Source organism: Carassius carassius, chromosome 13 (genome assembly GCF_963082965.1).
Source record: "Carassius carassius chromosome 13, fCarCar2.1, whole genome shotgun sequence".
NCBI lineage: Eukaryota > Metazoa > Chordata > Actinopteri > Cypriniformes > Cyprinidae > Carassius > Carassius carassius.
The window spans coordinates 19,674,685-19,698,908 of NC_081767.1; the positions used below are offsets into that span (position 1 = coordinate 19,674,685).

Consider the following 24,224-nt stretch of genomic DNA (forward strand, 5'->3'; position numbering starts at 1 on the left):
TCATAAAGGTCAACCAATGAAAGACCAAACAAGAAGGAGCACATCACTGGACTTCAGTCTTTTCAGTGTCCCCATTCTAATCCTACTATTTAGCAGTATACGGTCTAAACTTTGTAGTATGTGTAACGGGTATATTATTTTGAAAGGAGATTATATATATTTTTTTGTTTAGGGGACTTTTATTTTGGCGAGTGGTCTACTTTTTGTGCGTGCTGTGAATGCAGCGGAGGGAGACGAAGAAGAGCGCGTGTTATGAGTGTGTGACTGACACAGAAGAGAGTGCAGTGTCGCGTTTGTGAAGCTTGTTCGATAAAGTTGTTTCAATTAAAGATTATCGAGGCTTAAGTAGAGTAAAGGATGACAGCACCAAGTGAAAGTGTGAACAGTGAACCACGTTTGATTTCGCAGAAGACAGTTTCGTTCCAGTGGTATGTGTTGGCTGTGAGAATGACGCAGTGACATATTGTGAAGACCACGGAAGCTGTGAGTACATGCAAACCCTGTTAGATTTTTATGGGAGGCCGTTTGAGGCGAAACTCATTGAAAACTTGTGATACACACTGAAACACTTTTGCGTACAAGTGAATCACTTGCGATACACACTGAAACACTTGCGATACACACTGAAACCCTTGCGATACACACTGAAACCCTTGCGATACACACTGAAACCCTTGCGATACACACTGAAACACTTGCGATACACACTGAAAACCTTGCGATACACACTGAAACACTTGTGCGTACAAGTGAATCACTATATATCTTTGCAAATATATGAAAGACATGCAGTTACATAGAAACTCTTTGCATATACCCTGTAATCGCCCACGCACTGTTGTGCCTGCACAAAGACTGCACATTCTCGCGTGTGAGAGAGCATAAACATTTTCAGTGTGTCCGGAAGTCATTTCATTGCAACAGGAAGTTATAGCTCAAATATTCTCCACGTATATGGCTCCTTCCAAACTTGTTTAAAAAATTAGGTTTTTGTTGTTATTCTTTACACTAGGCTTTTTCGTATGTGATCACTCGTGTGTTATTGCCAAATCTGATTTTTTTTTTTTTTTTTTTCTTTCCCGTGTCCTTCCGTTCATTTAGTCAGAATATATGAGGAGAATATTTGAGCTATAACTTCCAGTTAGTGGGTTTAATTGTATTTATGTAAAAAAAAGAAAAAAAAAAATATTTTTATTTTATATTATTATTATTTTTTCTCACGTTTTGAAAGGGTAAACTCTGGTTCACACTCCAATACAGTAGGTGGCGATAATGCACCTAACTTTGGTGCTACCCGCCATAAAACCGAAGAAGTAGTAGTATAACTTCCGGTTCCAGTGAAATGACTTCCGGACACACTGAAAATGTTAATGCTCTCTCACACGCGAGAATGTTTCAAAGTTTTTATATATTTGCACAGATATATAGTGTTTCACTTGTACGCACAAGTGTTTCAGTGTGTATCGCAAGTGTTTCAGTGTGTATCGCAAGTGTTTCAGTGTGTATCGCAAGGGTTTCAGTGTGTATCGCAAGGGTTTCAGTGTGTATCGCAAGTGTTTCAGTGTGTATCGCAAGTGTTTCAGTGTGTATCACAAGTTTTCAATGGGTTTCGCCTCAAACGGCCTCCCATAGATTTTTGCCATCCAGAGACCTGTTACATGTCTTTTTACAATTTTTTTGCACTTCTCATGTTTTGATCGAAAAGTTTCGTCGAGTTAATAGCTCAGTGGGACTGTTCACGTGTAATTGAGTTTCCCGCAGGAGTCCGAGCATGTGAGATTGAGATCGCTGTAGCAGCTAGTATGCAGTATGCACTTGATTAAAAGAAACATAACTTTTCCGCTGATTCAAGAGTGAAGATTGTCGTTACCCTGCCATTCAAGTGACATCTCAGTTTGATTCATCTGCAAGTTGATTTTCTTTTTTGAGACAGTTTATCTGTGAAACAGTTGAGGCAAAGTTGAGTGTATTTTTGAACTTGCATACTTCAATACGGGATCTTCAGTTTATTGCAACGCACCCCACGGCCAGACAACGCACTCTAATTCTTCATTCTACGAACTGGTATTTTCTTTTATTTTTCAGTGACTGAACTGATAAACGGTGAACTGTGAGTACACGTTTAAAAGTGCTTATTCAGAGGTGAGATTTGATGGTATGTTTGTTTGTTGTTTTCAAATGTGATTGTTTGAAGGTGATCTTTTGAAAATGGTTATAATTTGTGGGTATACAAATTGAAACATTTGAAATTATCTCGATTTGAAGATCTATAAGGGATTTGTTATTCCACAAGCAAAAAGAGTTTTACAATTTCAGTGTTGAAAGTGTTGGTGTGAATTCAAAAGACAACACAAAGACTGTAAATTATTTTTATTTCATTTTTTATTTAGACAAGACATAATTTAGACAAAACCAATCATAAGAAAAAGAAATCTAAAAGAATAAATTGTTTTAACTGTTTTTTGCACTTATTTACAGTGTATCTTTTCATTGAGAGCTGCTAGGGAGTGGGGAAGTCTCACTTACTTTATTAGATCTGGGGAGGGAGGAGCATAACACACTGTGATCTAGCATATGCAATTTCTCTTCAGGAAGCCACCGTGTGACATTATCGTACCTGAAGCCTACCCTTGTCAATCTTTAGATTTCTCATACAATAAAGTAAGAAACCACATACACACATTAGCGTGTAACGAGGCTAAAATGTTTGGGGAGCGAGGACCAAGATCCTTTCGTTGTCCGAACTTCCAGAGCAGCCATAATCCATTTCCCCACACGACGGGCTAAATACCCCGTTATAAAAAAGTGGCGTCAAAAACAGGATCGAATTAGGCACATTTAAGTTGTCGCACGTCTCTAGGCCCATAAGTAGTTTTTGTCAAGTAAGAAGATGTCTGAGCTGGAGGAACTAAAAAGAGAGATGGCCGAGATGCAGAGGAGGTTTGCTGAGCAGGCAGGGGCACTTGACCAAGCCAGGGCAGAGCAGAGAGAAGCCCTATCCTTAGCAAAGGTGGTAATTGAGAGCCAAACCTCTGCACAAACGACCCCAGCTGCCATTTATATCCCTCGAGACCGGAAGCTCCCTGATTTCACTGGTTGCGTGTCAAAACCAGGAGAGCTGAGTGTTGAAGAATGGGTAGCATCGATGAAGTCTGCATTTCAAGTCATGAGGGTGCCCACTGAGGATCGGGTAGAGCTGGTGAAACAGCACCTAAAGGATGAGGCCAAAGCTACAGTGAAGTTCATGATGGATGGGAAAGAGGAGTCTGTTGACAACATATTCACTGTTCTCCTTGACACCTATGGAGATAAAGTGCCCATTGGTACAAGGCTGAAAGCCTTCTATGACTGTGCTCAGAATGCAGGAGAAACAATACCCTCCTATGCTTATGACCTTCGGGAGAGACTTAATCGTGTTCAGCGCCGAGAGCCAGCTAGAGTGGCAGATGCTGAAAATGTTCTGAAAGAGCAACTGGTGTTAGGCCTAAAAGATGACTTCTTGCGTCGAGAGATGAAGCGCAGAATTAAGGCTGAGCCAGAATTGAGTTTCGTGGAGTTGATGCAAGCGGCAATTACCTGGTCTGAAGAGGAGGAAGCACAGCCTTCTAGCAATGCCAGGCCCAGTACCCGTGCCAGAGGGGTAGTGAATGCTGCTGCAGCACAGGATGCTCCTTCTGCGCTGTCATTGGAGAAACTGCATGAGGCAATCCAGAAAATAGCTGCTCGTCAAGAGGAACTATATCAAGCAGTCTACGGGAAAGAGAGAAATAAACCACAGCAAAGCCGTCCAAAGAGTCAACCTTTAAAAGATAGAGAAGGACGTTATATTTGTTATTCATGTGGTGAACCCGGACATACCAGTCGCTATTGTCCGCAAGGTGGCAAGTTAAGAAGGGGACCAGTTCCACCACAGCATACAGTGGAGTCAGTTGAGGCTACCGAGACAGAAACTGGAGGTGCAGTGCAGAAAGGCCCAGGGCCGTCATTGATTAGATGCCACACAGCGGAATGGTTGGCTGACGAGACTGCTAAAAAACTGAAGGACAGTGCTTTTGGGGATTGCTTGGCCATTGAGGGTAAGATAGCAGATGTCAAAACCAAGTGCCTCTTAGATACAGGGTCAGAGGTGTCCACCATATCCGAGTCACACTTCAGACAGCACTTTGGGGAGCAGAAGTTGAAGTTATCCTCTGCGTGCTGGGTTAAGCTTACAGCGGCCAATGGACTGGACATTCCTGTCTTGGGATGCTTGCAGGCTGATGTAGAATGTCTGGGAAAGGTATTTCCTGGAAAGTGTATATTCGTTCTGACTGACACAAGTCCTGATGTGAAGGGAATGAAAGGGGTGTCTGGGATCATCGGGATGAATGTACTCAGTGAAGTTCAGTCCTTGTTTATCCCAGCTGAGGGGATGGAAAGGTCCCTGTGCGTGAAGTGAACTTGAGTGGAAAAGCTGTTAGACTTGTTCCCAGATCCAGAGTTGCTTCTGTTTTTAAGCCAAAGCAAGTAATCACAAAGGACGTGCTTGAATTTGAGGAAGATAATGGAGTACTTCATGTCAAAGAGTTGGTGCAAGACAAAGTTCAAGCTGATAAAAACTCACTCACGCCGCTACCAGTTCCTGTTGAAGTGAACTATGAAGGACTCACACCAGAACAATGTGAAAGGCTCATTGAGTTACTATCAAAGCACAGAGATGTTTTCTCCAAGGATGACCAAGATTATGGCTACACCACGGCTGTGGTGCACAATATTCTGACAGGTGAAGTGCCACCAATAAAGCAGCGACATCGTAGAGTACCACCGCAGATATTCCAAGAGGTCAAAAGGCATGTCCAGGGTCTGGTGTCCCAGGGAGTCCTTAGAGAAAGCAGTAGCCCCTGGGCATCACCCGCAGTTATTGTTATGAAGAAAGATGGCAGTGTGCGTTTCTGCTGCGATTATCGTAAGCTGAACGAAGTAACGTATAAGGATGCATATCCGCTTCCACGAGTGGACAAGTCCTTGGATGCGTTGGGGAACGCCAAGCTGTTCTCAACACTGGATTTGACTGCTGGGTATTTCCAGGTGGCTGTGAGTGAGAAGGATCAGGAGAAGACAGCCGTCACCACTCCATTTGGGCTGTTTGAGTGGACCAGGATGCCGTTCGGGCTGTGCAACGCTCCGGCCACTTTTCAGCGCCTTATGGGTGTGGTGCTTGGTGACTTAGCCTTTGACGTTCTTCTTGTCTATCTAGATGATGTCATTATCTTCTCCAGAGATTTTGAAAGCCACTGTGAGAGGTTAGAACTTGTCTTTAACCGGCTAAGACAATATAGTCTGAAGTTAAAGCCAAGCAAGTGCTTTCTTCTAAAGCCCGAAGTAAAGTTTTTAGGACGCCAGATCTCTGCAGAGGGCATAAAAGTGAATGATGAGAAAGTTAAAGCCCTGGATATGTGGCCAGTTCCTAAGAATGTGAGAGAGGTCAGGCAAGTGCTTGGTTTTATGAGCTATTACTGAAGATTTGTCCCAAGGTTTGCTCAAATTGCCAAACCACTGCATGCACTGGTAAGTGGAGGAAAGACAAGCAAGAACCCAGGAACGTTTACTTGGAGCCAAGAATGTCAGTCCGCATTGGATAAGTTGAAAGGGTGTTTGATGTCACCACCAGTTCTGGCATATCCCGACTTCAGTGAACCTTTTATTCTCCCCACAGATGGAAGTCTTCATGGACTGGGAGCAGTCCTCAGCCAGAAACAGGAAGGGATTGAGCGTGTTTTGGCATATGCAAGCAGAGGGCTAAGAGGTTCTGAAAAGAATGACAAAAACTATAGTGCGTTCAAGTTGGAACTGCTTGCACTAAAGTGGGCGATCACTGAAAAATTTAGAGAATATCTTATGTATTCAAAGTTTACGGTGATTACTGACCATAACCCACTAAGGTACCTCTACTCAGCTAATCTTGGCGCAGTTGAGCAGCGCTGGGTAGCGCAGTTGGCCGAGTACGACTTTGAAGTATGCTACAAACCTGGCCGACACAACACGAATGCCGATGCCCTGTCAAGGATTCCCTCCAAGGAGGAACCAGAGAAGGATGATGACGGGAAGGATTTTATTCGGCTAGGAGCTGATAAAGTGAGAGCATGCTTGTGGCCAGGCAAAAGGGTCGACCAAGAGCAACCTGACGGTAAAGCCGCGGTGCAGGCTTCAATAAGAGGAGAAATAAATGGGTATAGTTGGAGTGAGATAAGAAAGCAACAGAGGAACGATCCTGTGATCGGCCCCATTTATAAAGCCGTATCTGAGAACAAGAGACCAAGTAGAATGGATCACAGAGATATGGAGCCAAAACTGAAGAAGCTTGCCAAAGAATTTGACCGTCTTAAGCTGCGTCAGGGAGTGTTGTTCAGACGCATCTTGGACCCGAGGGATGGTGAGAAGATCTGGCAGATGGTTGTTCCTGAGCCTTTACAGTGTGAAGTGTATGAGGGACAACATGAACACGGAGGTCATTTTGGAGAGAGAAGTACAGTTACTCTGATGAGCAGAAGTTATTACTGGCATACAATGTCTGCAGATGTTCCATGCTGGATCAAGCAGTGCAGGAGATGTACACTAGCCAAAGATGTTTTTCCCAGACTTCGAGCTCCTATGACCTGCAGTAATGTTTCAGCTCCATTAGAGGTCCTAGCCATGGATTATACGCAGCTTGAGCAGTCTTCTGGCGAGTATGAAAACGTGCTTGTTCTTACCGATATGTTCACCAGATTCACAGTTGCTGTTCCTACAAAGAATCAGACTGCAAACACAACAGCAAAAGCGTTGCTTAAGCACTGGTTTGTTTATTACGGCTGTCCGGCTTGCTTGCACTCAGACCAGGGCAGGTGTTTTGAGGCCAACGTGATCAAGGAGCTTTGCAAAGTCTATGGTATAGGAAAAAGCCGTACCACCCCATACCATCCACAGGGAAACTCTCAATGTGGGAGATTCAACCGTACCATGCATGATTTGTTAAGAACCTTGCCACCAGAGAAAAAGAGGGATTGGAAGACTCACCTTCCAGAGCTGGTAATGGCTTACAACAGCAATGTGCATTCATCCACTGGTTATTCTCCGTTCTATCTAATGTTCGGAAGAGATGCACGTTTACCAATGGATGTCCTTGGGGAAAAGGACCTAGAAGAGGATGAGGTTGATAACCTGGATGATTGGGTGAAAAGTCATCATGCAAGGTTGAAGACGGCAGTGGAGATTGCAAACGCAGCATCTCAAGAGGATTCCAGAAAGAGAAAGAGAATTTATGACCGCAAGTCATTTGGAGCTCTTGTGAGGCCTGGAGATCGAGTGCTTCTGCGTAATCACAAACACAGGGGCAGAAATAAAATTCAGGATAAATGGGAAGATACACCATACATAGTGTTAAAGCAAAACCATGCAGACATACCTGTGTTTATGATCAAACCAGAGCAGGGGGGTCTTACTAAGGTTGTACACAGAGATCAGCTTCGGCACTGTTCATTCCCGTCATCCACAACACCGCATGCACACCGGCACGGTATCAGAGACAAGCCTGAGTCAGACACAGACATGTCGGACATTGTCTGCTTTCCAGAAACTGCACAACACTCCACTTACCATGCACACACAAGGGTGGATCAAGGGGAGGTACAGGAAGTAGGACAGGGTGACCGTGATGAGAATCAGAATGTGATAGTTGAATCAGAGTTGAGGGTACAAGATGACTCAGATGATGTTAATGTTTCAGAAGTTGTAAGAGAAAGTATTCCTGAGCTTAGACGCTCTCAGAGGCAAAACAAGGGTATCTTACCTGTGAAGTATAGAAGTGACTATATTGTTAAATAAGAGTTCGGAGTCTTCTGTAACTTTGGGAAGTATATGGAGTTCTATGCCATGTTTTTCTAACATGCTGTTTTGTGTTTCAGAGATGAATCTGCCAGAGATGTCAATGGAGTGGCAGGGTTTAGCAGGGGGTAATGTAACGGGTATATTATTTTGAAAGGAGATTATATATATATTTTTGTTTAGGGGACTTTTATTTTGGCGAGTGGTCTACTTTTTGCGCGTGCTGTGAATGCAGCGGAGGGAGACGAAGAAGAGCGCGTGTTATGAGTGTGTGACTGACACAGAAGAGAGTGCAGTGTCGCGTTTGTGAAGCTTGTTCGATAAAGTTGTTTCAATTAAAGATTATCGAGGCTTAAGTAGAGTAAAGGATGACAGCACCAAGTGAAAGTGTGAACAGTAGGCTTGTTGCGATAGTCGGTGTTACCGGTGATACACGGTGTTTAACCCACCTACCGGTCATAGCACTTGACCACCGGCACCGTCCCCATCGTGTTGAAGTTTTAGCCTATAGCGATAAAGCACTTAATTCAGTTAGTGACTACGTGCCTTCGTAATTTAGCGTAAGCGGAACGAGCGCCGCAGTAAAGCAGCAGGTGTCCGATTTCATTTATCATTTGAGGCGAGCTAACTGGCAAAGGATGGCAGAAGATCTGGTTTCAAAGCGAACTGTTGCAATTTAAAATGAAGGTTTTTCGTTTATTGTTTCTCATTTAGCCTATTTATAATTTTTTTTGTACGGTGTATGCAGTTAATAGGCCTACCTCTTTTTTTTAACAGCTTAACGTGAGTTTAATTTTTATATTAGTTTTTTTTTTTGCACTTAAGTGTCCAGTGATTATTCGGGTAGGCTACCTTATTTAACGAAGTTTTTGATGTTGGTTCATTTCATATTCGATGGTTGTGCGGTGTTTTTTTTTTTTTTTTTTTTGCTGAAAAAGGCAGGCACTTTATTTAACGAATATTTATAATTATTTAACGAGTCTTGTTTGATACTTGCACGATGTGTGCAGTGTTTCGTTTTGTTAATAAATGCACTTTAAAGGTGTTTCATAATTGCTTTCATTTAGTTTTTGCATGGTGTGTTAAGTTATTCATTTTGCAATAAAGATGTGTGTAATACAAGCGAGTGTCTTATTGTTTTGTGTATTTTTATTAAGAATAAAATAAATTAACCCATGATTAATTCAAACAAATGCTACTGAATTGCCGCTAATTAAAGTGAAAGTAAATTGAGATGTGTGCACGTCTGCATGACCGCATTTTCGGCCTCCCGAAATCCCCGACACGCAACCCCGGTGACACCAGGATTACCGGTTTTTTTACACGTCGATTAACCGGTGGAAAAAATCCGTCACCGCAACATCCCTAGTGAACAGTGACCCACGTTTGATTTCGCAGAAGACCGTTTCGTTCCAGTGGTATGTGTTGGCTGTGAGAATAACGCAGTGACATATTGTGAAGACCACGGAAGCTGTGAGTACGTGCAAACCCTGTTTGATTTTTGCCATCCAGAGGCCTGTTACATGTCTTTTTACAATTTTTTTGCACTTCTCATGTTTTGATCGAAAAGTTTCGTCGAGTTAATAGCTCAGTGGGACTGTTCACGTGTAATTGAGTTTCCCGCACGAGTCAGAGCATGTGAGATTGAGATCGCTGTAGCAGCTAGTATGCAGTATGCACTTGATGAAAAGAAACATAACTTTTCCGCTGATTCAAGAGTGAAGATTGTCGTTACCCTGCCATTCAAGTGACATCTCAGTTTGATTCATCTGCAAGTTGATTTTCTTTTTTGAGACAGTTTATCTGTGAAACAGTTGAGGCAAAGTTGAGTGTATTTTTAAACTTGCATACTTCAATACGGGATCTTCAGTTTATTGCAACGCACCCCACGTCCAGACAACGCACTCTAATTCTTCATTCTACGAACTGGTATTTTCTTTTATTTTTCAGTGACTGAACTGATAAACGGTGAACTGTGAGTACACGTTTAAAAGTGCTTATTCAGAGGTGAGATTTGATGGTATGTTTGTTTGTTGTTTTCAAATGTGATTGTTTGAAGGTGATCTTTTGAAAAAGGTTATAATTTGTGGGTATACAAATTGAAACATTTGAAATTATCTCGATTTGAAGATCTATAAGGGATTTGTTATTCCACAAGCGAAAAGAGTTTTACAATTTTAGTGTTGAAAGTGTTGGTGTGAATTCAAAAGACAACACAAAGACTGTAAATTATTTTTATTTCATTTTTTATTTAGACAAGACATAATTTAGACAAAACCAATCATAAGAAAAAGAAATCTAAAAGAATAAATGGTTTTAACTGTTTTTTGCACTTATTTACAGTGTATCTTTTCATTGAGAGCTGCTAGGGAGTGGGGAAGTCTCACTTACTTTATTAGATCTGGGGAGGGAGGAGCATAACACACTGTGATCTAGCATATGCAATTTCTCTTCAGGAAGCCACCGTGTGACATTATCGTACCTGAAGCCTACCCTTGTCAATCTTTAGATTTCTCATACAATAAAGTAAGAAACCACATACACACATTAGGTTGTAACGAGGCTAAAACGTTTGGGGAGCGAGGACCAAGATCCTTGTCCGAACTTCCAGAGCAGCCATAATCCATTTCCCCACACGACGGGCTAAATACCCCGTTACATATGCACAGTAAGTTATTGCCAATGGGTAAAAGATTTTAGTATGCTTTCTGAAAGCAATCAAAAAAAGTATTTGCAGTGGTATTGAAACATTAGTGGCATAGGCATGGCAATCTTGAGTACATTTGTCTGCGCATTGTAAAAAAAAAACAATAACAAAATATTATGTAGTGAACCAGGGACGACTCGAGGCGAGAAACATTTAAGTGGGTGGGCCTACATAAAACTGGGTGGGCAAAGTGTAGCATATGACAACTGCATATTAAATTGCAAACAGAAAATACAGCACAAAGATTCAATACACAATTATAAAATAAATTAATTTTAATTTCAACATTTACTAATACATTATTAAAATTAAAAATTTTATCTGTTAACCGTACCTAACGAAAAGTTGAAATTTTATGAGTCAAAGGAGAGCAGATATCGAGGACCCTAGAAATGAGCGCAGCTGAAAATATGCAGTTCGTTGTGAAGAGTATTTCAACGTTGATTCAATGAGGTTTGTTTCACTATTTTCAAATTTAACTTTCAAACATAACACTATTTTCAAAAATATGCGTCCTCCAGTCGTTAACATAATTGTGGGTGGAGCTAATAGAAACTGACCAATAATTATTTTAACGATGAGCTCCGGAGTGCGCTCCGTGGCTATAGTATTTCAGTATGTTTTAAATGTTATGTTCATAACGTAGCCTATATGCAAATAAAATAATAATAATAACACGAGTTTCAAAGTGACTTAGGCTATTTGTGTGCAAAAAATATTTACTACCACATGGCAAACGTTATCAGCATTAAAAGGTATATTGCTGCTTTCTGCTGTGCAAGTTTTGTTTGTGATGAAAATAGTAAATTTTTGTCCGTTATTTAATCTACAGATCAATAAATCAGATACAGATGTAGCATTACATTTGTTTGAATGCATTATTGCGAAAGCGATTGCGTGTGAATGTACTGTAACACTTTAAATCATGCTTTAACCCTGAAATACTCAGTAAAAGGAACAGACAAACTTCTCGAGAACTAGCCTAGCCTAACTTCCCCGCTTGGCTGTTGCCATCATGATAACCTTCTGATTTGAGAGATCCATCTGTATCAAGCTATAGCTAAATGTTTAACGTGAATTCTTGCTAAATATGCAGTTATATTAAGGGCTGTTGGCATGAATTGTACTAGCGGTGTATGGGGCGCCGTTTGTAAAGCGGCTCACGCTGAAAATAACAGCAACATTTTGTCACATTTAGTTTCAAACAATGTTTAAAAAACTGGTAAGAATTTTTAACGGTCACTTTTTAGCACATTTACAACAATATTTGTCAACTTAGAGATATTTTAAATAGTTAAATATAAATATTAAATGTTACACCTGTTAAATGTTAAATCTAAATGCTAAATCTAAATGTTAAATCTAAACCTAAATGTTAAATCTACATGTTAAATCTACATGTTAAATCTAAATCTACATGTTAAATCTAAATGTTAAATCTACATCTACATGTTAAATCTACATGTTAAATCTAAATCTAAATGTTAAATCTTAATGTTAAATCTAAATGTTAAATCTAAACCTAAATGTTGAATCTAAATGTTTCGGGTGAAACTAAATATTTAGCTAATATGCAAATTCAAAATGCCGGAAGTGCCAAAATAAAAGCTCGATGAGGTCAGTGTGTGTGCATCGTGTCAAATAAGTAACGAATAAAAACCATCTCATCCAAGGAAATTGACTCTTGGACATAGATTATCGTGACTACCTAAAAAAATAAACACGTTTGGAGAAACTGTATTTGAAGAGTAGGCTAGTGTCACTTTTATGAAAAATGTGGGACTTATGATGACCTGTAGCCATAATAGCCAGCCACGAGGGGTATCACTTTGACTGAATGTTATGTCCTCACCATAGACTGTATCACTCATCATGTTATCACTCTCTGTCATGTTCGCATTAGTGATGGGAAGCCAGCTCTTTCGACTCCTGAATGGCTCTTAATTTAGGATTTTTTTGTAGGCCTTTGTTTTACCATAACTTTGCAAAAATTAATGGTTTGTGTGTTGAAAACCCTTTCATGTGCAGTGTTTTAATGAGAATCCTTATAATTGCCTAATTTTGTGCATTTATTTTGTTACAAAACCATTATTTTGTTTCATATTTTTATCAAACATTTTGTTGCACAAATTAACAACAAAACCACAAATAAATCCACAGAACTAGAACCAAACTCAAGCAAACAGTATTAATGGCCTCAGTGAAGATAGGCATTCAAAAAAAATTATTTAATTTAATTTTAATTAAAAAAAAAGATTCCTCAGCTTTGATGGACTGATCCTATTTCTTTTTTCTGTGATTATCTGCCCTGTTTTTGAGAAGATTCTCTCTCCAGAGAGAAGAAACCAATGAAGAAACGATGAAGAAACCGATGTTGCCACAATATAGTCACCCCTCCATTAACGTTGTTAACTCATTAACTTGCAGTGGAGTGCCGCTTCACTTCATCCCCCTCTCTGTTTTTACATAATGGTATGATCCCATATACTCACATCTGATTGGCCGCGATGCTATTGCTGACCAATCAAAACAAAGTTCTGCCTTGAGGTAAGCAGCCAAAGGAAAAAAACTGGGGAGCCGGCTCTTCTGATTCACTACAAAGCATCGGCTCTCAGAGCTGCATCTTTTGCGCATGACCCATCACTGTCGTTCAAAATGTCCAACGAATCGGCGTTAGCCGAGAGCTCTTGTTGGCGTTTAAGCATGCAAATATTTTCATAAAAGGTACACTAGCCTACTTTTCAAATACAGTTTCTCCAAACGTGTTTATTATTTTAGGTAATTATCACGATAATCCATGTTCAAGAGTCAATTTCCTCAGATGAGATGGCACTTCCAGCATTTTGAATTTGCATATTAGCTAAATATTTAGTTTCAACCGAAACATTTAGATTTAACAATTATATTTAAAATTTAGATTTTATATTTAGTTTTAAAATTTATATTTAACATTTAGGTGTATCATCTAATACTTATATTTAACTATTTAAAATATCTCTAAGTTGACAAATATTGTTGTAAATGTAATAAAAAGTGACTGTCAAAAATTCATACCAGTTTTTTAAACATTGTTTGAAGCTAAATGTGACAAAATGTTGCTATTTTCAGCGTGAGCCGCTTTACAAACGGCGCCCCATAGCGGTGGAGCGAGTGAAAACCACATGCTTCGACTTTAAAAATAAAATCCGCTCCTCTGTGCAGTAGAAATCACACCGCTCCACTCCGGTCACATGCTCTGGAATTGGGAAAATTAATAAACTGACTTTAATTGACCATGAAAACTCACGTTAAATATATTTTAAAGCACATATATGAAGTTATAGTGAAACTATAAATTTATAATTATTATCTTTAGATGAATAACATTCATCTGGAAAATGACCAGCTTCTCACTGGGTGGGCCACAGCTGAAAGTAGCTTCTCCACTGTAGTGAACCAATCTCTCATTCTTTTTTACTATGCTTAGCAAAGAGTCAAATATGAATAAGTATATTTGTACACAAGTAATGCACCATAAGATTATCATTTATTTTACAGATGGCTTCTGAAATGACCTTTCACAGAAAAACAAGAGGTCTACACCATGGGAATATCAATCTCTGAAATGTAGTTAAAAGAAAGAAAAACGACAATGTACAACTTCATTTTGTTTGTTCACTGAAAATACATGGTGAGTCTTGCCGAAATAAATGTTAGACAATTTGGTCTTTAAAATGCTCACTGATAATGATATTTCCATTTGGACTGTTAAATAAATCTACTGACCACAGAAGCAAGACCAAGACATTTCAAAATTTCAAAGTTAATTTCTTTATGGTTTCTTTCCAAATTTGACCTTTTTGTCCTTATTTTTCTTAATCTTCTTGCTTTGCCATTGTTCTTTCTGGTTCGTTCCTTCCAGTTTTCTTTTCTTGTCACTGAGGGGTAAAACAGAAAGATCATGGTTCATAGCAGGTCATGATTCCAGACAAAACATCCTCTTCCCAAGCTGCTTATAACTCGGTTTACCTTTTTATGCTAACAATAGCTGTATGTCCTGCTTTCTTCAACACTTGGTCCCATTCCTCATCATCTCCTCGAATCATATACCTTAATGAAAAATTCATAATGGATAAGAGCGGTCAACACTGCACCGCGCAGTCAACGGTAAACGGCCTTGATTCACACCCCCAGAGCCGTGTGGGACACTTTTTATTATGGATGGATGCGCTTTATTGGACTATTTAAAAGAAACACCCTCTCACTGCCATTATAAATATGTTTTAATATAACTCCGATTGGATTTATCAAAGAAGAAAGTCTTATGGCTTGTTGGTGAGTAAATTATGAGGTCATTTTTAATTTTTGGGTGAACTATCCCTTTACATAAGTGCAGTTTGGATTATTTTCTTTGGGAATACTCACTCTGAAAGATTCATGTCTTTAATCTTCTCCATGTCATTTTTGTGTTTGTCTTGGAACTCTTTGGCTGCCTCATTCTAAGGAACAAAACATAGTTTTAATATAATACCTTGTCACAAAAATGTGCTGCTTCAAATAAATCCTGTTCCATTGAACTTTGTTCAAGGGATCCTGGGGAGTAAAAAAAAAAAAGTTTCCACAAAATAGCAGCACCGTTTTTAACATCGATAATAAATTAGAAATGTTTGAGCCCCAAATCAGCATATTAGAATGATTTCTGTGGAGTAATGGCTGCTGAAAATTCAGCTTTGCCATCACAGGCTCTCATACCAGATCTTCATTAAGTGTCTGCACAGTTGGTTCCATGCTTATATCTTTGGTAGCCACCATCTCTGCTTCAACTGCTTTTTCCTGAAGAGTGTTGAAGAACTGCAGAAGAGATTAAAACAAAAAATAACTACACACTGAAAAAACAACAACACAGACTAGAAGAGGTAGAGGAGTAGATCCAAGAAGTGTACTTCTCACTCCTTCAAGTGGAAGTGGTCTGATGAGGTGGTCAGTGCCAATCCTTGTACTTTGCATTAATCAGTGTGTGTCTGAGATACAAAGACAGAGGGCTTGGTCTCACCTGCACCACTTTACGGATGACACGATTGAACAGGCCCATAAGCTGAGAACCAGGCAGCTCAATCTCCTTCTCCAGCTCATCTATACTCTTGTGTTGAAGCCCAATTCCCAACAACAAAGCCTGAAAAAGAATTATGTTTTACATACATGCCTGAACACACACCAGAAATGGAAATTCAGTCACAAAGCTATAACCCAAAACAAATAAAAAATGTATCATTCTACACACACACACACACACACACACACATATATATGGTTTGAAATCAACATCTGCCAAATGTGGGTGAAAAACATTTGTAGGTTTTTTTGTGGCTAAATACTTCGACAAACACACATAGTGAACTTACACACTGGGCAACAGAAAGTGTGATGTTTCCCAATTGTTTGAGGAAAAACATGCGTGCAATAACAGGGATCATGTCCATGATGAGGTGATAGTCCACCATGTTTCTTGAGTACATCTCCAAGCGCTTCAGGTCGTATGGAGTGAATGTGGCCACTAACTCTGCACTGGTAAGTGCTGAAGAGACACAGACACATGTAAAGTCATCTTAAAACCAGCACGCATACAATATTTACTTTGAGATGTGGGCCTGTACCTGCTGGGCTGTCGTCCTTAGCGTTCTTGTTCTGCAGTATGTTGAGGGCCAGGGTCGGGCTAAATTTGTTAAACTGGAAGGATAGCAGGGAGAGGAACCTCCGCCGGAAATCTGTCCAACACAAGAAAAGTTAGTCTTTGAAATCAGAAAGAGATAGCTGAGTGAGCATTATAAATCTATCTATATATTTATGTATTCTATTATATTTATTATCACACGGTTCTCTGAAATACTTGGTTCTGATTGGTCAGTTGCAGCATTCATACTATATTACGAGATATTGGGAGTATTTACCCTTCCAAAAAGCTGAGAGCCACTGGTTTTGGTCTGTAGACTCCTCAGCATTGAGCTCCTTCAGCATAATGCAGGAGTGCTCTCCCGTCAGGTCATTCTCCAGGTCACAATACAAGAATACACGCTTATTACAAAGTTACAAAATTTGACAATGATTAAAAAAAAAAAAAAAAATGCTGCATGCTTACTGGAGTCTGTCTTAAATAACCAGGAACAAATCCAGCCTTTTTCCAGAATCTGCACGGGAAAGCAAACAAAAGATATTTAGGAGTCATCAGGAGTCATCGACATGTTTTGTGACAGTGCTGCAGTATAAATACTGTAAAACCTGCTTGCATGAAGCAACTCACTTGAGTAGTTGAGGAGTGAGACCGTAAGACACCCCGAGGTAGTCCAGCCTCTCAGCTGTCCTCTCATTCAGCTTCAACAGCAGCGGTGGGAGGTGTTTCCTGGGAGACACCACCTCCTCCAGGAGACTGACAGCCTGTACAGGAATGAAAAAGACACGAGCAAAATACTAATGTTCAGAATACATACTTAAATGTTACTTATTTATTAATAATTTTGGTGCAGAAATTATGCTACTTTATCAGGTGCCATTTAGAACCACTAAAATGCATGGAGTTTTTTTTTTTAAACTCAGTGTGCACATTGCTGCCACAGAGGGTTCACTTTGGTACACCATTCAAAAGTTGAGTCAGTAAAGACATTTTTTTAAAAAGTATTATTACTTTTATTCACCAAGGATGCATTAAATTGATCAAAAGTGACAGTAAAGGTACTTACAACAGTTTCCACAAAAAGTAGCACAATTGTTTTCAACATGGATCGTTTTTTTGAGCACCAAATCAACATATTAGAATGATTTCAAAGTATTATGTGACTCCGAAGACTGTTGTAATGGCTTCAGTCATTTATTCCTGTGATCAGCTTTGCAATCACAGAAATACATTTTAAATTACATACATTTCAATATATTTAAAAATGCAATAAAACCATAATATTGTAAAACTGCTGTATTTTTGATCAAATAAATGCAGCTTATGTGGACACAAGAGACTTCTTTCAAACAAAAAAAATAACTTACTGACACCAGTAGTGTTCAAATGTTTAGTGTAAGAAGTAAAATACAGTACAAATATAATCAAACAATGTTTTCTATACTTTTCTCTTTTTTTTTTGATACTTCTATCAACTAATATAACAATTCAATACAGCTTTGTTTACCTACATAAGTAATAGAATATACTACCTACAGAAATACTAAAGCATTTTAATATATATGAAAAATGGCACACAGACTTTCATGAACATTTTTGAGTGATGACACTAACAGACCATTACCTCACTGCTCACGGATGTGATTGTGCTGGTCGTTGTCTGTTCTTGCTCATCCAGAAGAGGAAACTGACCCTCATAATACTGCTGTAGCAGTTGCAACGTACGGCTGCCGTAACCCATCTAAAGAGAGGCACAATAAATCACACATGGGCAATGATACAACTGGTCAAACAAGGCAATAATGCTCATGTAAGCTTTTCACTGATCATGACTGAGGTTGTATATAATCGGAGGAATAGCACCAGTCATTTACCCCCTGATAATCAGGATTCACCGCAATACGGACAATCCGGCCCCCAGAGAGGCCTCCAAACTCAGGGTCTTGGAACTAAATGCAAAACAAGATCATTAGAATCATTTCAGCTTCACTCTTTGAAACATTTATTTGATAGTATGACATAAATTATCTACATACACTACTGTTCAAAAGGATTCTATGATGAACAGAAAGTTCAAAATAACAGTATTTATTAGAAATGGAAATCTTTAGGAAAATTATAATTGTGTATACTGTCAGTTTATATCGATATAATGCATACTTGAAGAAAATTATTTCTTTAAAAAACAAATAAAGAAATAAATAAACACTGACTCCAAACTGTAGTTTAACCTGTAGTGTAGTTTCAATTTAAATATGGATTTTTACCTGTTCCGAAATGGTCCACGGAATGAGGTCACCTGAAGCTTTCTTCCCTCTGGACAAGCTGTTGAGGACGGATTGGCGGGAGATCTCTCCTTCCAGACACACCTGGAAGAGAAAACACAGGCTTCACTTCGCCGTTGTTTCATTACAAACACTTCGAATCAGATTCAGCTGTAGCTTTCGGCACACCTGGACGACTGCTAAGACCTCTGGGAGTGAGTTCTGTGTGGGTGGGACAGGGGGCAGCAGGCAAAAGAGATGGTGAGCAGGAGCATCCGAGAGCATCTGAAGGTCATTGGGTGAATTCTGAGGAGGAAGAGGAGTTTGAGTCAATATCAGTTTGGCATTTATTGTTTGTGACATAACGTAACGCTCTAACAAGGTGCTCCTCAAACAGGGCTCCAGGTCTCCTTTCAAGGGGGTCACAAGATGACTAAAAATATTAGAATACATTATTAATATTTTGAGACAATCTAAATAAAAATGCTTAAACACACAAAATCTAAATGTAAACTGAAATACTAATAAATAATATTTGGAGTCAAGTTAAATATACCAGTTCTCCCAGTGAATATTAAAAAGTTTAAAAAAATTCAACAACAACACAAAAAAACAGAGTTTTATCAAAATTAAGACTTTTTATAGGGGATGTTTTAAATATTCTGCTAGACAAAGAGAGGATGAGAACCATTAATCTAATACTCAAGATATTTATTTACCTTGTAATGCGATGCTACATAAAGAGCCATAAGACGCTGGAGGAAAGTCTCAGAAGCTTTGTGATAACAAAACAATGTATCTCGATTCACATAATAACTGGAATAAAGGATTAAAGAAATCTTATGTCAAGAGGGTAGATGAGTGACGGTGTTTTGTGTTATTTTGAGATATTAGGCATGTGTTTATAAGCTGGGTGTCCAATCCTGTTCTGCAGAGTTTAGTTCCAACCCCAATTAAACACATCTGAAGCAACTAAAGCCCCTTTCACACTGCGATTCCGGCAAATACACGGGTAAAGTGTTCCGGCAATTGTTCCCGGGCCGCTAGATTCTGCACTTTCTCACTGCCAGTGATTACCCGGGATATGTGCGTGCGTTCACACACAATCCGTAAAAGTCCCGTAACGACACGTGACATAAGGACGTGACATGTAATGTACGAGTCGAAAACATTAGGCACGTTATACTTTCACTGAAGCAAACGAACGATCTCGGCGTCAGCGCGGAAAGTGAGGAACTAACTGATCTCTGCTTCATTACAGTTTGCACATATTTTTTTGTCGCGAACGTTGATCTTTCTTCAAAACAGCCGATAAAAGAGTCGCGCGATAACGCGCGTCATCACTTCGACACGGCATTAGATCTGGCTTTTGTTCACACAGCGCTCGTCCCGGGACTGAACCCTGCAATGTTACTAGGTCCCCGGCCCGGGTTCAATGCCGGAATCAATCCCGGGACGTGTTTGCGTTCACACAGAAGGCGACCCGGCAATGTTCCGGCAATTTGCCGGGTCCGACATGCAGTGTGAAAGGGGCTTAATCAAGGTCTTGCTATGCTAAGGTCTTGCTATGCTATGCTAGAAACTTCCAGGCTGGTGTGTTGAGGCAAGTTAATGCTAAACTCTGCGGGACGCTAGGCCTCCAGGACCGAGTTTGAAAACCCTGAGCTAAAATATGAAAACACATTTCTGACACCATGCCTTGGTAAGTCATAATTACGATAAAGTGATAATTCTGATAAGTCATCAAGAAATAAAATGTTGAAATTCTGCTAATGATTTACCAAAGCATGAATTTTTTTTTTTTTAGGTGGAAAAAAATTCTTTCGTTTCTGTTGAATCAGTGTGATGTTAGAATGATCATAAAAAAGCAATGCTGAATATAGAGGTATTGTTTGACTTTTAGAGGATACAGATCACATGTCTGGGGTAAAGGGCAGCCTGAGATGATGCGTGGTACACTCAGGCAATCCAAGCAAAGCAGATCATTCAGCCATTTCTCCACAGCGTCCCCCTGGCCGTAGCGGATAGACTCGTGCAGGGTCACCTCATGAAGAGTGCGTGCTGCAGAGCAGGTGAGGTGTGGTTTACACATTATACACATCAGCAGTGAGAAAAACAGGTTTGCTTTTTTCATATTACTAAATCTGGTTCTCTTGCGGCAAGTATTATATTTTACCTGCTGCCAGTTTGACTGTGCTGGTGTTTCTGTTCTCAGCCGAGAGGTTCAGCTGACTGTCTGCACTCTGCTGCCTTAACTGCTGAATCAGCTTAAGAGACAGAGAGCGACCAGTGCCCTCATACCTGCACGTTACCATTAGGATTACTGCACTGTTATTATAAAAACATTGCAAAAACATCTAACAAGTTCTTCAAATACAGACCCGTTGATCGTAGATGCCATAAACACAAGGTAAGGTCCCAGCAGTTTCTTCACTAAAGGCAGCGGGATCGCAGCAGCCTCGTCGATGACTAGCAGCTCAGCCTGGCCTAACTTCACCGCATCAGCAGGGTGAATGTACTGCAGATCAAAACACATCAGCAAGACTGGAGGAAGTTATCAATGATGAAAAATGCACCACATGAACCTGTTGTTTCTGCACTTCCACATATCTTATATGTACTAAAGTGGAATAAACCAGCTCCAAGCAGGAAAATATCTGAGATTCCACGAATCAACAAATATTTGGATGAAAAAAAATTGAAAATTATGGAAAATAAATCCAGAGATGGAGGTCAGTATACCTGAATGGTCTGGCGATGTTCCTTGAAGATGTTAACCCGAATCACGGCTTTGTTAAACTCTGGGTTCAAAGACTGGATTATTTCATAGTCAAGATGTTCCTAGAATTTACAACAACAACAAAAAAATCTAGTTGAAAGAAGGTTCCTTAAAATGTATGCACGGGAAGACTAATTCTAAATTATAATAAAAGATGCAATAGTATATTATTCATACAAAAATAACACTGGGTTCAACTCCATGTTTTATTTAAAAAACACATCTTATCTATCCTTATCTTCAGTGATGATTACCTGATACTGGAGAGCGTCAAAACCTTTAAATACGAACTCAAACAGCGTGTGCAGATTGTCTGGGCTGGGTGATGTGACAAAAATATTTGAATAACTGAGAAGAGAAGTACAACACAAACACAAGAAGTTATTTATTAGCATAAATTGCAGTCAGGAGGCAAATGCAACAAGAAAAAAAATCTTATTCATAATACCCTACTACTGTACATACCCAAATGCAACAGCTCCGGCTACAGCCAATCCCAGTGCAGCAGATTTGCCTCGACCGCGGGCAGCAGTAAGAGCTACAGTGCTCCGCAAGGTCTTCTCTGAAATAGCCTCGATGAACTTCAGCACTGCTTTGGCCTAAAGACATTAAACACAGGCAAAATAAAATATTAAGTTGGTTCGACATGAAACAACTCAACATCGAGTTATTTTAATTATACCTGGTCCATAGTTTTACAGCTGTCCACTAGAACACCAACTGGCTGTGTGTCCTGTAAAGACTCCTTTAGGTCCTTTAGCTCTTGTTCCCTTGGAGACAGTCCATCATCCTGTTGGCAAATACAAAGATTATGGACTTCATATGAGCTAATAATCAAACAAAGCACTGTCTAATAATGATAAAGAGTTACCTGCGTCTTTGGAGGGACAGGTTTGATGTTAGTAATGTGAGTGGAGACTGGCAGTATGTTGAGTTGGTCATCAATCACAACACATGTCTTACAGGAGGAGAGAGACAGGATGAATCTGGGGAAAATAAGATTAGATCATTTTTTCATGCTTTTCTTTTTTCTTACAGGCCAGGATGTGCACCTTAGATTAGGGCTGAAGGAAGTAAATAAAATCTAAATCATGTGGATCATTTGTATCTGTTTGGAGTTTGGGTCACTTGTAACATGCATTTGAGAACGCAACATGTCATTAAGAAAGAAGCTTTAAAGGCTCCCTGTGGCTGTTTGGGATATAACAGAAATTAAGACTTTTTCTTAAATACTTGATTTTTTTTTTTTTGGACTGTGAAATAGTATTACAATAGTACTATTTTTGATTAATGTTTATTTATTGATAATGATAATTAAAATAAAATTATAAAATGAATTTATTCATAAATATTAATTCATTAATATGAATATTATTATTATTTTGACATATTAATCACAAAATATTTGGCCAAACTTTGCAGTCACACACATACAAAAACCACCGCAAACCCTGAGCCTTAAAAAAAGTAATCATTTTAAAACACAATCACAAATAAATAAATAACAGATATATAAATATAATCAGGGGTTTTGTAATTAAACGCCAAAAGACTGACCTTTCGTTGAACCTTCCAACAACATCCTGGTGAGCCTCTGTCCTGTATCGAGAATGAACATCCTGAAAGAAAACATGAATTTTAATAATTATATTCATGCAAAAATTACCATCTTAATATTATTGGTATACAAACACTTAAGAGGCCATTCACCATTGTCATTGTGTACAGCTGCTTCAGTGAGTTCATAGACCTCAGAAGAATGACCACAATGCCTCCACCCTCCACAGTCTCAATGGTCCGAGCCAAGAGGTTGGGAGTGAGAGCTTCAAAGTCCTGTAATAAAAAAAGAGAGAAGAACTTCACCCTAAACTGCTGCAAACCCCATTGTACTACACACCTCCCATTCATTTTTACAAGTATTTTTCTAAATTCTAAAACCACCCACTTCAGGTTGTGTTACATGTTTCTTTTTTGCTAAGAAATCTTTACAGACTTTTATGAATCCATGGATTTCAGAAGTTAGGCTTTACAGATGTCTGAGAAGCTCGTCATTGCTATTACCTGCAGAACACACATCCCATAGGTGTTTCCCAGGATCTTGTGCGTTTCGTTGTAGTAGCAGTATCGGATGTTGGTAGCAGCAACGAAGAGCTCAAAAGGATCATCCTTGTTTAGGTTCAGTGTGCCTGTTTTGATCTTCTTCTGCAGCTGTCGCATCCTCTTCTTTCGATTACTATAAAAAAAACAGATTCATTTCTATAAAGGTTCCTACAATTTTACATGCAATTCACAATCTGAATACAAAGTAGTTTGTGAACAATTAATATTTATGGTGAACCTACAATAAAATATCCATACCTGCTGAAGCTAAGCTCTTTTTTGTAACACCACAACACTGATGGCCGTGCTCTGACTGTTGCTTTAGACAGCATGTGGTGCAGAACGACAACCTGGATGCAAATTGCACATATGCGTGAGGTTTAGCAAACGTCGTTACAGTATTACAATAATTTTAAAACCCAGTTATGCTTTACCTGATCTCTGCCACGATCACCAACTATCACGAACATCGATCGATGGTGCTGTGAGACGCCGTTTTCTATCTGGACTCGAATGCGATTGTCCACCTTCTTCCGAAAAGTTGCCATTGCTTCCCAAATGAACCCTGTCACCACGAACATGACAAAGTCAGCTTTACATATAAAATGTATTAAGTGAAATTAAGTTAACACTGTAGTGCGTGGTAACATACTTCAAACAGATTTTACATAAGTTAGCGCTCAGACAAACCTAGGCGTATTATTAACATGTTTATTAATATCGCAAGACATACCTCAAATGTTCCACCGATAAAACAAAATACGCTGTTCAATTCTTATATACAATTTTTAGGCAATAAAACTTCGCCTCGTTTACAGCAGACTATCATGCTCCAACATTCACGTGGGAAACCATCGGCGAAGGACCCCGGCATGATGGACCCCA

At 39.4% G+C, this 24,224-nt stretch overlaps 1 protein-coding gene across 1 annotated transcript; it reads right to left on the bottom strand.

The window, feature by feature from the left end:
* Positions 1-14,241: 14,241 nt before the first annotated feature.
* On the bottom strand, positions 14,242-24,224 carry nat10 (N-acetyltransferase 10). Its single transcript, XM_059564868.1, has 29 exons — positions 24,073-24,224; positions 23,774-23,904; positions 23,598-23,689; positions 23,301-23,472; positions 22,950-23,072; positions 22,797-22,858; positions 22,111-22,225; positions 21,922-22,029; positions 21,705-21,838; positions 21,494-21,587; positions 21,203-21,301; positions 20,842-20,978; positions 20,637-20,761; positions 20,371-20,521; positions 19,180-19,276; positions 18,650-18,766; positions 18,464-18,565; positions 18,071-18,145; positions 17,821-17,937; positions 16,827-16,960; positions 16,665-16,713; positions 16,477-16,573; positions 16,183-16,293; positions 15,931-16,103; positions 15,582-15,701; positions 15,281-15,379; positions 14,954-15,027; positions 14,558-14,638; positions 14,242-14,466 (listed from the first exon to the last, which is right to left on the bottom strand). Exons 2-29 carry the CDS (start codon positions 23,885-23,887, stop codon positions 14,361-14,363), a joined length of 3,078 nt encoding a protein of 1,025 aa, XP_059420851.1. The 5' UTR covers positions 23,888-23,904; positions 24,073-24,224; the 3' UTR covers positions 14,242-14,360.